Source organism: Oryzias latipes, chromosome 10 (assembly GCF_053564925.1).
Source record: "Oryzias latipes strain Hd-rR chromosome 10, Olatipes_Hd-rR_3.1".
Taxonomy (NCBI): domain Eukaryota; kingdom Metazoa; phylum Chordata; class Actinopteri; order Beloniformes; family Adrianichthyidae; genus Oryzias; species Oryzias latipes.
The window spans coordinates 34,978,408-34,993,621 of NC_136246.1; the positions used below are offsets into that span (position 1 = coordinate 34,978,408).

The 15,214-nt window shown below is 50.3% G+C and overlaps 1 protein-coding gene across 12 annotated transcripts in view; it reads left to right on the plus strand.

Annotated features, from left to right (window-relative positions):
* Window positions 1-15,214, plus strand: part of LOC101161695 (transcription factor COE3) — a 121,802-nt gene that overhangs the window by 6,004 nt on the left and 100,584 nt on the right. For all 12 annotated transcript variants that reach the window (XM_078954467.1, XM_078954465.1, XM_078954466.1 and 9 more), the window contains exons 2-5: window positions 3,293-3,449; window positions 5,082-5,145; window positions 7,778-7,833; window positions 10,442-10,515. In XM_078954467.1, coding sequence (XP_078810593.1) covers window positions 3,293-3,449; window positions 5,082-5,145; window positions 7,778-7,833; window positions 10,442-10,515 — 351 coding nt within the window. The remainder of the gene's footprint in view (window positions 1-3,292; window positions 3,450-5,081; window positions 5,146-7,777; window positions 7,834-10,441; window positions 10,516-15,214) is intronic.

Genomic DNA, 15,214 nt, shown 5'->3' on the forward strand with positions numbered 1-15,214 from the left:
AACCCCAAACACTGCTATCACAAAAAAACCACTCAGGCCTTTGGCCCTGAATGCACCGCGGCCTCCTGTCATCTGACACCGAAGCTCCTGCCCCCACCCCCCCCCCCCCACTCCCAGAGAAGTTTGTTTTTTCAGTCAGGGAGGGGGGGATCACATAGACTAGAGGTAGAGGCACAGCGGCCTCTTTCCAGGATCTCCTCAAGCTTTTGTCTGCTGGGACAAAAAACTGACTGATAGAAGTCATCAATACCTTTATGGAAGCGATCAATAGAAGTCATCAATACCTTTATGGAAGCGATCAATAGAAGTCATCAATACCTTTATAGGAATAATGTATTTTATAAAAAATTGAAAGTTTAACTTTACTGATGGGGAGATAACAGACCCCACACGTGAGCATATGTGTTTGTGTTTTTATGCATGTGAGTGTGTGCACGTGTGTGTGCATGTGTGTGTGTGCACGTGTGAATGCATGTGTGAATGCATGTGTGTGCATGTATGCGTGCATGTGTGTGTGTGCACGTCTGAATGCATGTGTGTGTGTGCATGTGTGAATGCATGTGTGTGTGCATGTGTGTGTGCATGTGTGTGTGCATGTGTGTGTGCATGTGTGTGTGTGCACGTCTGAATGCATGTGTGTGTGTGCATGTGTGAATGCATGTGTGTGTGTGTGTGTGTGTGTGCACGTGCACAGCAGCCCTCCGTCCACAGACTAATCTGTTGCTAATGACAGCTTGACAGCAGCAGAGCCGCCGTCTTCCTGACTCACTCGTCCTAATTAGGAATGACTCGCTCTATTAAGGGGCATAAATGAAAATCACTTATGCCCCCCCATGGCTGCCTCTGCCCTCCTCAGCCACTGAGCCCTCAGCAGGCGGCTGCCGCCACCTTAAAACGGCCCACAATGCATTTCTATGAGAGAACGTTTGAGAATGAATCAGTTTACCTGATTTTCTTTGATGAATCAGAAGTTTATTGATTTCACTGAAATGTCATTTATGGAAGCGGCAGAACGATCTCGATAACAGCCACATGTTTGCTTACGACGTCCCCAGACTGATTTAAGAACCTGCGAACTAAATGTCTCTATGGCAACCACTCTCTCCAATCAGGAGGAAGCTTGTTGGAAGGCCACACCCCTTCCACTGAAATTGAACTACACGACATGGCCATGAAGGCTGATGCTGATTGGTCAGATTCAGACTTCATGGCTGTGATTGGCTGGCTCTTGTGGCACGTCTGTGTTGTGTTGCCCTTCTCTGCTTGAGGGCAGAAGAGAGAGAATTTCTCTCCAGTGAAAATTGTTTTGATGGCGTATTTTTGAGTTTCAAGTGCAAAATAATTATTTTAGCACAACATTTTTAAGCAAACATTTGTGGGGTTGTATCTGTTTTAGGAATGATTGTGTTTTTAAGTATGGGCAGCTGGCCACTTAAAATTTCCTTCGGGTTTATTGAAGTGTGTCTGTCTCTGTCTCTCTCTCTCTCTGTCTCTGTCTCTGTCTCTCTCTCTCTCTCTCTCTGTCTCTGTCTCTGTCTCTGTCTCTGTCTCTTTCTCTCTCTCTCTCTGTCTCTCTCTGTCTCTCTCTCTCTCTCTCTGTCTCTCTGTCTCTCTCTGTCTTTCTCTCTCTCTCTCTGTCTCTCTCTGTCTCTGTCTCTGTCTCTCACTCTCTCTCTCTCACTCAAACAGTGAGTGTTGTGCTTGGAATCCTGGCACAAAAATCCCTCCATAGATGATAAACCTGAGAAGTCTGCTGCAATGATTTTTCCTCATGTTTTGGCTTTAAATGACAGTCCAGATGCTCCATCGGCCGTAGGAAAGTGTTATGTAGGGATCAGCACCACCCAACGCTGTTGGACAGACCCGCTTTAGTTGGAGGTTCCTGTTGGTGGAGGACTTCCTGTTCTTCCAGAGTGGGAGGAGTCCTGGTGAAGGTCTTGCAGAAACATCTTCATGTCAGAGCCTCTGTTGAAGTGTTGCACCTGAGCTGGCCTCCCCCATGTGAGAACAGAGGAGATCCTCTAAATGAGCCACTAAGCATTGGTAATGGGGGTGCAGAAAGGTCAGGGCTGTATTAATCTGCTGTCAGGGGAGAAGCCCCCCCAGCCAGGAAGCTCAGGTGCTGGGAAAGTTCGTACAAATGAACGCCGCGTGAATAAATCTATCTGTGGCTGCCGTAGCGATCAGGAAACGTTCTAGAGGAGGGTAAAGGATACCCCCCCTCGCTCAGGTCCTACCATTCTAGCTGTCTGGGGGGCTGCACCCCCCCTGTTCAGCTGCAGCTACAGGACACTGAAAACACCGCCATGCTTCTGCATCACATTTCAGTATTTTAGGTCTTACATTCACGCCTACATCTTCAAACACAAGGTCTGAATTTGTTTTTTTTCTCTTTTTCCATCCTCTTCTCTCTCTCTCTGCACTGAAATTCACATTAAAGTCTGTGATAAATAATGGAATTGCAGTAGAATAATGCAAATCCAGCATTTATTACATCATAAACTCCACTTTCAGCTCCTCACAGTCTCTGGTGCCTCATTCTCCCTTTTTTGCTGTCAAAACAGAAATGTCACCAAATGCATTTTCACTGCACGGCGTTGTATCCATAAAAGATGTCTTTCTTCCTCATCTGAACCCCTGTCTGTTTGTGTAAAAAGCAAAATTCCTGTGATAAAAAGATGTTTGTCCTGAAAACATTTGAATCCACTGAAACACGGAGATCAGCGGTCGTCAAGTTTATCCTTTCAACTGTTTGTGGGAAATAAAATCCCTCTGTTATAATAATCTAACAAAACAACACATTTACACAATAAAAGCCTCAACTTAACTAAATCTAACAGCTGAGGGGGGAACAGCTGTTTGATTCAATTCAATTTCAATAGCTGAATATTAGAACAACAGTCGTCTCAATGGGCTTCATACAGTATTGTGTAAAAACATGAAATCAGTCATTAAATTCAATAGGTAATAACTAAACGAAACGAAACTGAACGGGACATCCCTGCCCCTTAGACCCTCCTTTGCGGTAAAAAAAACTCCTAAAAAAACCGGATTCCGGACAAAAAGCAGTGGTTCTACTGAGCTCTGACTGCAGCTTAGTCTGGCTATTGTCCTAAAATGAAATCTTGGATTATTTTCAGTTTAAATAAAATGACGACATGTAAAACCAGGAACAAACGGAGGAAGGCTTTATTCCAAAAAGAGAGAACCTCCGGCTGCATCAGGAGCAGATCTGACCTGGAGGGGTTCCTCCTCTGAGTTTGATAAAGCAGACTGTGTCTTCTATTTTCAGTGGGGTGGGGTTGGCTCGAGCTCACTTTGAGAAGCAACCCCCGTCCAACCTGAGGAAGTCCAACTTCTTCCACTTTGTGCTGGCACTATACGACCGGCAGGGTCAGCCTGTGGAGATCGAGAGGACCTCCTACGTGGACTTTGTGGAGAAAGACAAGGTGAGTCTGTTCTGTGTTTGCTTCACTGTGGAAGAAGAGACGCTCAGAACTGCCTCTGTGCAGATAATCCATAGTTCATCCACCACAGCACTCAGATGAGACATTTGGTTCCTCCAGGACATCCTAGGTCTTTCCTGGGGCTTCCTCCTGGTGTGACATGAATCTTCCCCAGGAAGCGCTTAGGACTCCTCTCAAATGTGTGCGTGGGTCACCTCAACTGGCCTCTCTGGATGGGTTTTGAAGTAGAATCGGATGGACTTCTGGTCTTCTGGATGTGGGAAATAGTGGCTCTAGGGGAAGGAGTGTCCAGCCATCCTGCAGAGGAAACCTGTTTCAGCTGCTTGTAACCAAGATCTTATTTGTTTGGTAACCGTGCCCCAAAGTTCATTAGTGAGGGTAGAACATAGGCTGTTCAGTAAATCAGGAGCTGTTTTGGCTAAGCTCCTTCTTCTTCACTAGAACTAAATGTAATGAAAAATAAATGTAACTACTCCTTAATGTTAAATAATTCATTATTTATTTATTATAACTTTTTAAAGTGGCAGTTCCAGTTACATAGAAACATTTGTTTGCTTGTTACTTTAGCATAAATCCTTTTACATTTGATTCTGTCAGGTTAGATTATGTGGACAGTGTTTAAGTCCTAATGTATAGCTGACCAATCCCACATTTCAATTCCCCCTAGATATGAATAAATACGCACCAATTTTTATTTTAAGACATTAAAAACTTTTACGCTCTGGCGTTTGACACATGTGGTCTATGGTGTCGACTCGCAGCGGGGCGGGGGCGTGTCAGCCATCACGGCATAGCCCCAACAGACCATCTTCCAATGTGTGGATAGATGGGCAAACCTTTCCAAGCCCTCCAGGACTCTGTGTGAGGTGTTGAAGTGATGTTCACATTTTCATTTTAATATCAGGTGACATTAGCGCCAAGACGGGTTGTTTTCAGGTAGTTTCTGTTTCTTCTAGTTGGAGAATATTCTTCCAAATCAAGGAGCTCCCCAGGAAAGTTACAGAGGAGGTTCTAATGAATCCAACTGCTAGACGGAGTCATTTGATCAGACCCAGTCCTTTCTGAAAGAAGGTTCTACAGACGCTGACGTCCAGGAAAGTAGGTTTATCAGAGTTTAGCCTTAGAGCTCCAACCCAAAAAAGACAGAACATCCAGGCAGGTTTGGGGGGGGGGTTGTGCTGATTGGCTGCCAGCTGGCAAAGAAACTTCCACCCACTCGCTTTCATCACCTTTAATTTGACCTCTACTCTCTTGGACCGACAATGGAACTGGGGACGAGCCAACTCTGTCAGGTACATTTGGCACTGAGCGGCCATCCCTTCTGAGGCCAGAAGAGTTTCAGGTTTATGTAACATCCCCTGAGCTGTGGTGACATGGGGGGGGGGGGGGGGGGGGGGTCCACAGTTAAGGTGTGATGCAGGTATAAAAAAAAAAGAGTGTGAAGAGAGAAGAAGTTTTTTAGAACGCCCTAAAGCTGGTTGAGGCTACACTAATGTGAGCTGCTGAGATTTGGGGTCAAACTGTTTTTGCATTACAATCACACAATCATGTAGCAACACAATTTCAGTGCTGACGGGCCTTTGCTAAGAGTCTTTCCTTGTGTTTGTTTGACAGGAGTACAACGGAGAGAAGACCAACAATGGAATCCACTACAGATTACAGCTACTCTACAGCAACGGTAAGAGCTGCTGTCTGCAGCAACACACCTGTGCTTCACCTGTGCTTCACCTGTGCTTCACCTGGGCTTCACCTGGGCTTCACCTGGGCTTCACCTGGGCTTCACCTGGGCTTCACCTGGGCTTCACCTGTTCACACTGACCAAAGACATCCAGGAGGTGCTGTAAGCTCCGTTTGATTGGAGGAAAAAGAAACAGCCACAGACTCGGTCTGATGAAGCAGGAAGCATTTATGTTCATGTATTACTTTTAAATTTAGACTTAAAAACTCACACTTCTATTTATGATAATTATAAAGATTGTGTCTCACAGATAATAAAATCCCAAACATCTCAGATAAAGAGAATATTACATGGGACCAATCAGAAAAGGAGGATTTTAGCATAAATGTCATTCATTTCTCTTCACTGTCTATTTGTTGCGGCATCAATCTGTTGTGTTGTTGAGGTGAGAAAGCTGTGGAACTGCAGAGGTGGAGGTCCAGCCTCCTTTGCTGTCTCCAGGTCCAGGACTTTGGACTTTTAGCAAAAGGTTTCTAGTCCAGAAAAGAGGGTTCTGGTGTAGTGGATTGTTCTTAACACACGGACTCAAACCTCACTCCTCCATGTTGCTGCTGCTGCTGCTCACTTGATCACTGATTAATATTTTGGGCTCTTTTTTTAGACGACTTTTGGGCTGGAAAACCACGACTCTATCTGGCAACGCTGGCAGAGATTAAATGCCAGTCAAAGCAATCTTTAAAAAAGTGGAGTCATTTGGAAAAACAAGAACTCAGTTTCTTTTGTCCTCTTTAGTAAAACCTGACAAATGAAAGAAAAACAGAAAATCTTCATTTGTTCCTTCTAGGAAGTGAGGGATTATCAAATTAGTTTATTTAATAAATGTATTTTCCAGGTTAAAATAATGTTTCTAATATAAAATAGTTTTCTTTAACATTAAAATGTGATTTCAGTTTTTAATACTTATGCTGGGATTCTTGACACTGACGTCTAAAAGGGAACCAGTATGGAAATTGTTTGTATTTGTATAAGACCACCGCTGCAGGGGCCCCATGTTATTGTTTGCCTGGGGCCCCGTAAAGTCTGAGTCCGCCCGTGTGACGCTGAACATCGGTCACGTGAGCCGTGTTCTTCATGATTGAGCTAGATGGGGGGGGGGTCTGTGTGTCATCCTCCGTCTCTTCTCACTGAACACTACGACCGATAACCAGAACCCCCCAGGTTCTGGTTATCGGTCAAGAACCAAGAGTTTGATTTTTTTGTTTTTGTTTTTCCGGAGCAGTTTGTGTTTTTTAACCACGATGAACACGCCTGAAGACGTTCAACCATCCGTTTGCCAGGAAAAGATTGTCCTGACATGTTTTTCCTGAAAATGGGACTTTTATCACATCAAAGGTTTTCTCTAAATCTTGAAACAGCACCAGAGAGATGTATTGGAGGCTTTGGGAAACATTGGAAACCACTGGCAGCTGAAAACATCACAGCTTCTTTATTCTCATGGTTCTGGTTCTGGTTCTGGTTCTGCTGGGGAAGAAACATGTCCTGCTGTGATGGTGTCACAGAGAAACACTGGGCTCCAAAAGAACATTCCAACGGCAGCTCTATGCAGCTCGTTCCACAGCTCTGTTCCCAGCAGCTGGGGGTGTGGGAAGGGGGCAGACGCTGCTCCACAGCTCTTCTGGATGCTTGGTCCTCCTCTGATGTGGGTTTTAGCCCCAGACTCCAGCATCTGCAGCTGGAAAGTGACTTTGTGAGGATTTTTATCCGCTCTTTGTCTGATGACGGTTGGCGGGATCGGACTCTTGCCATGGCTCTGCGCCTCCATAGGAGGTCCTGGTCCTGCAGGAGGAGCCGGTGGCGTTGACTTAAGAGAGCATCTTCTTCTAGAGAGGAGGCAGCGGTTCACCTCTGCAGGTGATCACCTCATTTGTAAGCTGGAGATTGCCGTCATTTAGGATTCAGGCTGACAACTCAATCATGCCAATTAGGAGGCAGAGGAACCGGGAGGAACCGACCCAACGAGGAGCCGCGGCATTCTGATCAATTAGAGCAGACGCACCGCTAACAGGTGCTCCCCCCGTCCCTCCACGCCGCGCCTCGGTTGCATAAACGCCAGGATGCGCGGCGGATACAGCAGCAGCCGCCCTGATGGGATGTAATTTGTCTGAGGAGGAGGATCGGGGTTCTGCTGCAGGAAGATGGCAGCGGGGGCTCCGGTAAAGGCAGGCCCCCCATAAATAATAAACAGCTCTGCAGCGGCGCTGATGCTCCTGTTTATCCAGGGAGGGGGGAAGGGGGGGGGGGGTTATTAGGGAGCAAGTAGAGCAAACAGAAACACATGCGTGACCGAAGAGCCACGCCTTGTTGTAGAGCTGTCCTCATGTTTCACAATAACCTGTTTGTGTGTCTGTGTGTGTGGTTGTGTGTCTGTGTGTGTGGCTGTGTGTCTGTGTGTGTGTCTGTGTGTGTGGCTGTGTGTCTGTGTGTGTGGTTGTGTGGCTGTGTGTGTGGCTGTGTGTGTGGCTGTGTGTCTGTGTGTCTGTGTGTGTGGTTGTGTGTCTGTGTGTGTGGTTGTGTGTCTGTGTGTGTGTGTCAGTTACTTCACACTGTGACTCTGTGGTTGTGGGTTTTTCAGGCATCAGGACAGAACAGGATCTTTACGTTCGGCTGATCGACTCCATGACCAAACAGGTGAGCTGCCATCCACACGCCCAGAGACAAAGACCACACCCACTCAGGCCACACCCACCCAGGCCACACCCACAACAGCTACGCAACACAACAACATGAGCTTGCCACACATACCACCACAGACCCTTATGCACATACACACACGAGGATCCACACACACTCTCTCACACACACACACACACACACACACTCAGACACAGATCTCTGGTTAGTAAGCGTGTCACCGATCAATAACCAACAAAGCGTCAGCAAACTGATCAATAGGCTCTAATGTGTGCGAGTTATGGCCCAGTGGAGACGATGATCCTGACACATTCTCTGTACTCCACCACCTCCCACCTCCTCCCACCACCTCCAGCCTCCTCCCACCACCTCCCGCCTCCTCCCACCACCTCCCACCTCCTCCCACCACCTCCCGCCTCCTCTCATCTCCCACCTCCTCCCACCTCCTCCCACCACCTCTCACCTCCTCCTCTCACCTCCCACCTCCTCCCACCTCCCACCACCTCCCGCCTCCTCCCACCTCCTCCCACCACCTCCCGCCTCCTCCCACCTCCTCCCACCACCTCCCGCCTCCTCCCACCACCTCCCACCACCTCCAGCCTCCTCTCACCTCCTCCCACCTCCTCCCACCACCTCCCACCTCCTCCCACCACCTCCAGCCTCCTCTCACCTCCTCCCACCACCTCCCACCTCCTCCCACCACCTCCAGCCTCCTCCCACCACCTCCAGCCTCCTCCCACCTCCTCACACCACCTCCAGCCTCCTCCTCCCACCTCCTCCCACCTCCTCCCACCACCTCCCGCCTCCTCCCACCTCCCACCTCCTCCCACCACCTCCCACCACCTCCAGCCTCCTCTCACCTCCTCCCACCACCTCCCACCTCCTCCCACCACCTCCAGCCTTCTCTCACCACCTACCACCTCCTCTCACCTCCCACCTCCTCCCACCTCCCACCACCTCCCGCCTCCTCCCACCTCCTCCCACCTCCTCCCACCTCCCACCACCTCCCGCCTCCTCCCACCTCCTCCCACCACCTCCCACCACCTCCAGCCTCCTCTCACCTCCTCCCACCTCCTCCCACCACCTCCCACCTCCTCCCACCACCTCCAGCCTCCTCTCACCTCCTCCCACCACCTCCCACCTCCTCCCACCACCTCCAGCCTCCTCCCACCACCTCCAGCCTCCTCCCACCTCCTCACACCACCTCCAGCCTCCTCCTCCCACCTCCTCCCACCTCCTCCCACCTCCTCCCACCTCCTCCCACCACCTCCCGCCTCCTCCCACCTCCAGCCTCCTCTCACCTCCTCCCACCACCTCCCACCTCCTCCCACCACCTCCAGCCTCCTCCCACCACCTCCAGCCTCCTCCCACCTCCTCACACCACCTCCAGCCTCCTCCTCCCACCTCCTCCCACCTCCTCCCACCTCCTCCCACCACCTCCCGCCTCCTCCCACCTCCCACCTCCTCCTCCCACCTCCTCCCACCTCCTCCCACCACCTCCCGCCTCCTCCCACCTCTCACCTCCTCCCACCACCTCCCACCTCCTCCCACCACCTCCAGCCTCCTCCCACCTCCTCCCACCTCCTCCCACCACCTCTCACCTCCTCCTCCCACCTCCCACCACCTCCCGCCTCCTCCCACCACCTCCCACCTCCTCCCACCACCTCCCGCCTCCTCTCATCTCCCACCTCCTCCCACCTCCTCCCACCACCTCTCACCTCCTCCTCTCACCTCCCACCTCCTCCCACCTCCCACCACCTCCCGCCTCCTCCCACCTCCTCCCACCACCTCCCACCACCTCCAGCCTCCTCTCACCTCCTCCCACCTCCTCCCACCACCTCCCACCTCCTCCCACCACCTCCAGCCTCCTCTCACCTCCTCCCACCACCTCCCACCTCCTCCCACCACCTCCAGCCTCCTCCCACCACCTCCAGCCTCCTCCCACCTCCTCACACCACCTCCAGCCTCCTCCTCCCACCTCCTCCCACCTCCTCCCACCTCCTCCCACCTCCTCCCACCACCTCCCGCCTCCTCCCACCTCCCACCTCCTCCCACCACCTCCCACCACCTCCAGCCTCCTCTCACCTCCTCCCACCACCTCCCACCTCCTCCCACCACCTCCAGCCTCCTCTCACCTCCTCCCACCACCTCCCACCTCCTCCCACCACCTCCAGCCTTCTCTCACCACCTACCACCTCCTCTCACCTCCCACCTCCTCCCACCACCTCCAGCCTCCTCCCACCTCCTCCCACCACCTCCAGCCTCCTCTCACCTCCTCCCACCACCTCCCACCTCCTCCCACCACCTCCAGCCTCCTCTCACCTCCTCTCACCACCTCCAGCCTCCTGCCTCTGGTCGAGCATTAATCCTCTCATGTAGTCGTTTTCATCTTGGTGCTGCAGCATCAGGAGTCTGAACACAAACCAGTTTTGCTGGAATGAAAGGATTTTCTCTCCTCTAACAGGATCTTATAGTTTATTATTCACATAAACAGCTGTGTTGTGTAGATGCAGGTGAAGAGCAGCTCCTTTCAGGGTGGGGGGTTGGATGTTGTGTAGGTGTGCGTCGTTGTTGTCACTCCAGCAGTGTGTTTGTGTTTGTGCAGCCCATCCTGTATGAAGGCCAGGACAAGAACCCGGAGATGTGCCGCGTCCTCCTCACACACGAGATCATGTGCAGGTAACGATCACCTCCCATTCCCGACCCATGTGAGAAAGTGAACCTCCCTAAAGGGGAGGCGCAGGTCTGGGAGCTCGAGACGGAAAAACTGTTCTTTGCCTTTTGAATGATGCCTTTAGGGGGCGCCACAGTGAACCGTCTGCCTCCTTTTAATCTTCTCCTCTTCGTCCTCCTTTACATCCACGAATATCTTCTTTGGTCCTCCTCCTCTTCCCTGGTTCCTCCTCCTGCAGAACATCATCCTCATTCCATCTGGGTCTCTCCCAAACAGAACCTCCTTCCCAGAACTTCATTGTGACTCTTTATCTTCATTCTTCTACTCAATCCTATTCAATTCCATTTAATTTCTAAAATGTATGTTGTACCAGTAATTGTAAAGTAAACATAGAGTCTAAAGGAACATTCTAAAGGGAACTGCCCTTTGTCCTTTGGTGGTCCTGCAGATTCCATTGCATTGCCTGTGTCAGCTCAGTGCTGCAGGGTCACTTTAGCTGCTGCTGGACGTTTATCACAGAATGAAACTGAAACATCGTATTTTGGTTTCATGATCAGCCTCACCATCATTTTTAGTTTTTCTTCTTTAAAGTCTGAAGTCTTTGAAGTCACTCACCTTCAACCAAACTCTCAGGAATCTTTGAATTGCAGTAAAATCAGGCAAATGCAGCATTTCTTACATCATGTTCCAGACTCTTTGGTGCGGGGGGGTCCAACTCATTTTCACTGAGGGCCACATCAGCATAGTGTCTGTCCTCAAAGGGCCAGATGTAACTGATACATGGAACGAAATGTAATGAAAAATAAATGTAACTACTCCTTAATGTTAATTAATTCATTATTTATTTACTATAACTTTTTAAAGTGACGATTACATAGAAACACATGATTGCTTGTTACTTTAGCATAAATCCTTTTACATTTGATCCTGTCAGGTTAGGTTATATATATAATGTATAGCTGACCAATCCCACATTTCAATTCCCCCTAGATATGAATAAATACACACCTATTTTTATTCTAAGAAATTAAAAACTTTTATGTCCTTGGGGGCCACATCAAACGACATGGAGGGCCACATTTGGCCCCCGGGCCTTGAGTTTGACACGTGTGGTCTGGTGCATTTTTTGCGGCTTCATTCTGTCCTCATTTTCTTCTCCTTATGTTAAAACACAAATGTCCTCAAACATGATAACAACCCTTTTCCTTTTCTGGGGGGGTTGGCCCTGCCTCTGCTGGGGTGGGGTAGTTGTCAGGCCCCTCTTGGGCGGCCTGGGTTGGTGTCTGGGTTTGGGGGATGCTCAGAGTCCCAGATGCTAGTGGTCCCTTGGTTTCTTGTCATTCCACACAGTGTTTGCAGAGAAATAACGGGTGAGACCAGATGTTGATTCTCACTAGCATGACAGTATGGCAAAAAACAGCAATAATAAAATAGCAGTAAGAGAACAATCTAGAATAAAGATAAGATAAATAAAAATTAAGTGAAATAAATAAAGATCAAAAATTAAATATAGAATAAAATAGAGTAGAATAGAGACCAGCATTCAGTGAGAAAGTGACTATGTGCATAACAGCAGTTCTTGTTTATGGGGGGGGGGGGTGCTAGAGTCTGTGTCCATGTATTGTGTCTTTGGGTTGTGTGGGGGTTGGGGGGTAATCTTGTTGCAGAGTGGAGTTTGTGAGAGCATGGATGCATGAGGACAGTCCGTTCAGCCTCACAGCTTTTTAGCATCCTGCTGGATCTGCAGCTGATGCTCCTGAACCTCCTCCCAGATGGCATGAGGGAGAACAGTCCATGAGGGGGGGGCTGGGGGTCCCTGATGATGGAGGGTGCTCTGCGTAGGCAGTGCTGCTCATATAGCTCCTCCAGGATCGGGAGAGGGGCACCAACGATCCTGCTGAGCCGTTGTTTGTCCTGAACTCTGCAGCTACAAACCAGGAAGTGAAGCTCTGAGTCAGGATGGTCTCCATGGTAGAAGTGATGAGGTGAGGTGGTGGAACTCCAGCCTTCCTGAGTCTCCGGAGGGGATGGAGACGCTGCTGTGCTTTCCTCATGACCACTGTGGAGCTGGTGGAGGAGGACAAGTCATTAGTGAGGTGCCCCCCCCCAGGAACCATCTCCACAGCAGCACCGTTTATGGTCAGATGAGTGTTTTGGTCCTAAAGTCAGTCACCATTTCTTTAGTTTTGTCCACGTTGATCTGGAGGTTATGGGATGTCCACCACCCTGCCAGCTGCTCCACCTCCATTCTGTAAGCAGACTCGTCCTTGTCGCTTATGAGACCGATCACTGTGCTGTCGTCTGCAAACTTAACAATGTGGTTGGTTGCTGTGTCGAGCTGCGCAGTCATGAGCAGACTGAACAGCAGTGGGCTCAGGACGCACCCCTGTGGTGTCCCGTGCTCACTGAGATGGGCCTGGATGTGTGTCTGTCTGCAGCCTGTCTGTCAGGAAGCTGAGTGTCCAGTTGCAGGTTGCCGTGTTGCCTAGTAGCCTGAGCTTCTCCACCAGCTGCTGTGGGGTGATGGTGTTAAAAGTCCATGAAGAGGACTCTAGCGTAGGTGTTTTTCCTCTCCAGATGTGATGGTGTGAAGTGGAGAGTGGTGGAGATGGCATCTTCTGTGGTTCGATCTGCTTTGTATGCAAACTGTAAAGGGTCCATAGTTATTGGAAGACTGTTCTTAATGTGCTTTAGGACCAAGCGCTCCACATTTGGTCACAATCGGCGTGGGGGCCACGGGGAGAAAGTCGTTTGGGCAGGTGGGATTTGACTTCTTTGGGACCCGAGTAATAACAGCAGTTTTTAGACAGGTGGGTACAAATGCCTGCCTGAGTGAGGTGTTAAAGATGTCGGTGAAGACATCTTTCAGTTGCTCCGCGCAGTCTTTCAGAACCCGTCCAGGGATGTTGTCCGGGCCGGCCGCTTTGCGTGGATTGATGGTGGAGAAGGCCGTCCTCACCTCAGCGGTTAACAGCTGCAATGCTGTGAGGACAGCGGGAGCATCTGTGCCTGGGTGGAGTTGTTAACTTCAAACCGGCCGTAGAAGTTCAGTTTTTCTGGTAGAGAGCGGTTGTTCTGGCATATTGTCGAGAGGGGGGGCTTATAGTCCGTGATGTTCTGAAACCCTGCCACAGCTGACGGGAATCTTTCTCACACACGAAGTGGCTGTTCAGTTTTTGTGCGTACAGCCTCTTGGCCTCTCTGACCCCCGTGTCCTGGCCCCGTGTTGGAGCCTGGGCCCGGCCGGGGACTGGTCTGGTCTGTGCTGGGGCCTGTGCTGTCTGTGGGACTCTGCTGCTCGATGCTCGGGGCCCCTGTGATGGGCCCTCCAGGCCCAGTCTGGGGGGATGGGGTCAGGTTGACTGGGTTTGTGGATTGCCCTGGTCCGCTCGTCCATTTGGTGTGTCTGCGTGTGTGTGTGTGTTTGCGTGTATTGTTGTGTTGCTGCTGTTTGTCGTTATCTGGTGGTTGTGTTCAGCTGTCTTTGGCCTGGGGGGAAATGCTATTAAAGCAACAATTTGGACGCTGAGCCAAGGTTTGTTTTTGTCTTTGGAAAGGGGCCCCGGGTCCCTGGAGGGGCCCCGGCTGTGCTCCTGGGGTCCGGTTTGTTTATAACACTTCTTTGGCAGTTTGGAGGAGCATGTCACCGCAGCAGCACCAGTGGGTTTCCAAAGCTAATTGGTCTCCTGGAACTTTCACTAATGGTTCCAAGTAGCTGGGGGAATAAATTATTGTGGCGCGTTCGGCGGCAACAGTCACATGTTCACAAGCAGAGCCTGACAGACACAAACACAGCGCTTACTTTCTGATTTTTCTGTACTTACAGATCAAACAGACTGATAAATGATTCATAACGCGTCTCATTTGGCATTCGCTGCCTCGATTTGACGCTTGTTTGTCAAATGCCAATTTGATTCAGGACAGCATGGGGCCGATGCGGGGGGGTAATTGGACGGTGCAGGTCAGAAGTAGTTTGATTAATTTTTAAGACTCAGCGAAAGACATGTTAATGACCCCCCCACCCATGGGAAGCCTGAAGGAAAGACGCCATCTCCCAGTTATGATGGGCAGGACGGTGAGTCCTCGTGGTCACGGCGTTCCAGCGTCACAGACAGCAGCAGCTCCGTTGGGTCAAAGGTTGGAGGACATGAGAGGAGCTCTACAGGTTCTAGAGGACGCTCCACACATCTGGGCAGCGGTTTAGCTCAGGCGGTAGAGCAGGTCCAACAACCGGAGGGTTAGCGGATCGATCCCCGCTCTCCCCAGCCAGCTGTCGCCCCCCCCCCCCCCCGAGCGCAGCTAGTCTGCAGCTCACCGCTCCCCCCTAGGGGAGGGGCCAAAACGCAGAGAAGAATTTCCCCATATTGGGATAAAAAAAAAGTAAATTTAAAAAAAGGCAGCAGTTTGTGTTTCGTTCTGTTGCTGTCTTAAACCTCACAAATAAACGACGTGAAGATCCGCAGCACTCTGAGTCTTTGCAGAGTTTTTCAGTTTACGTCCCGGTTCCACACATGAGGAGAAGAGGTCTTACTCTGTCGGCCGCCTCCATAAATGCTTCTGTGGTCAGATGCTGTTCCTGCTCACATTACAGGTCTAACCAGTCCAACAAAGAAATGTGGCTTTATTTGACCTTAAACTCTCGTCTGACAAAAGAAGACGAGGCTTGTGGGTCGTTGTACTGATGTGCTGCGTTCAGGGTCCACG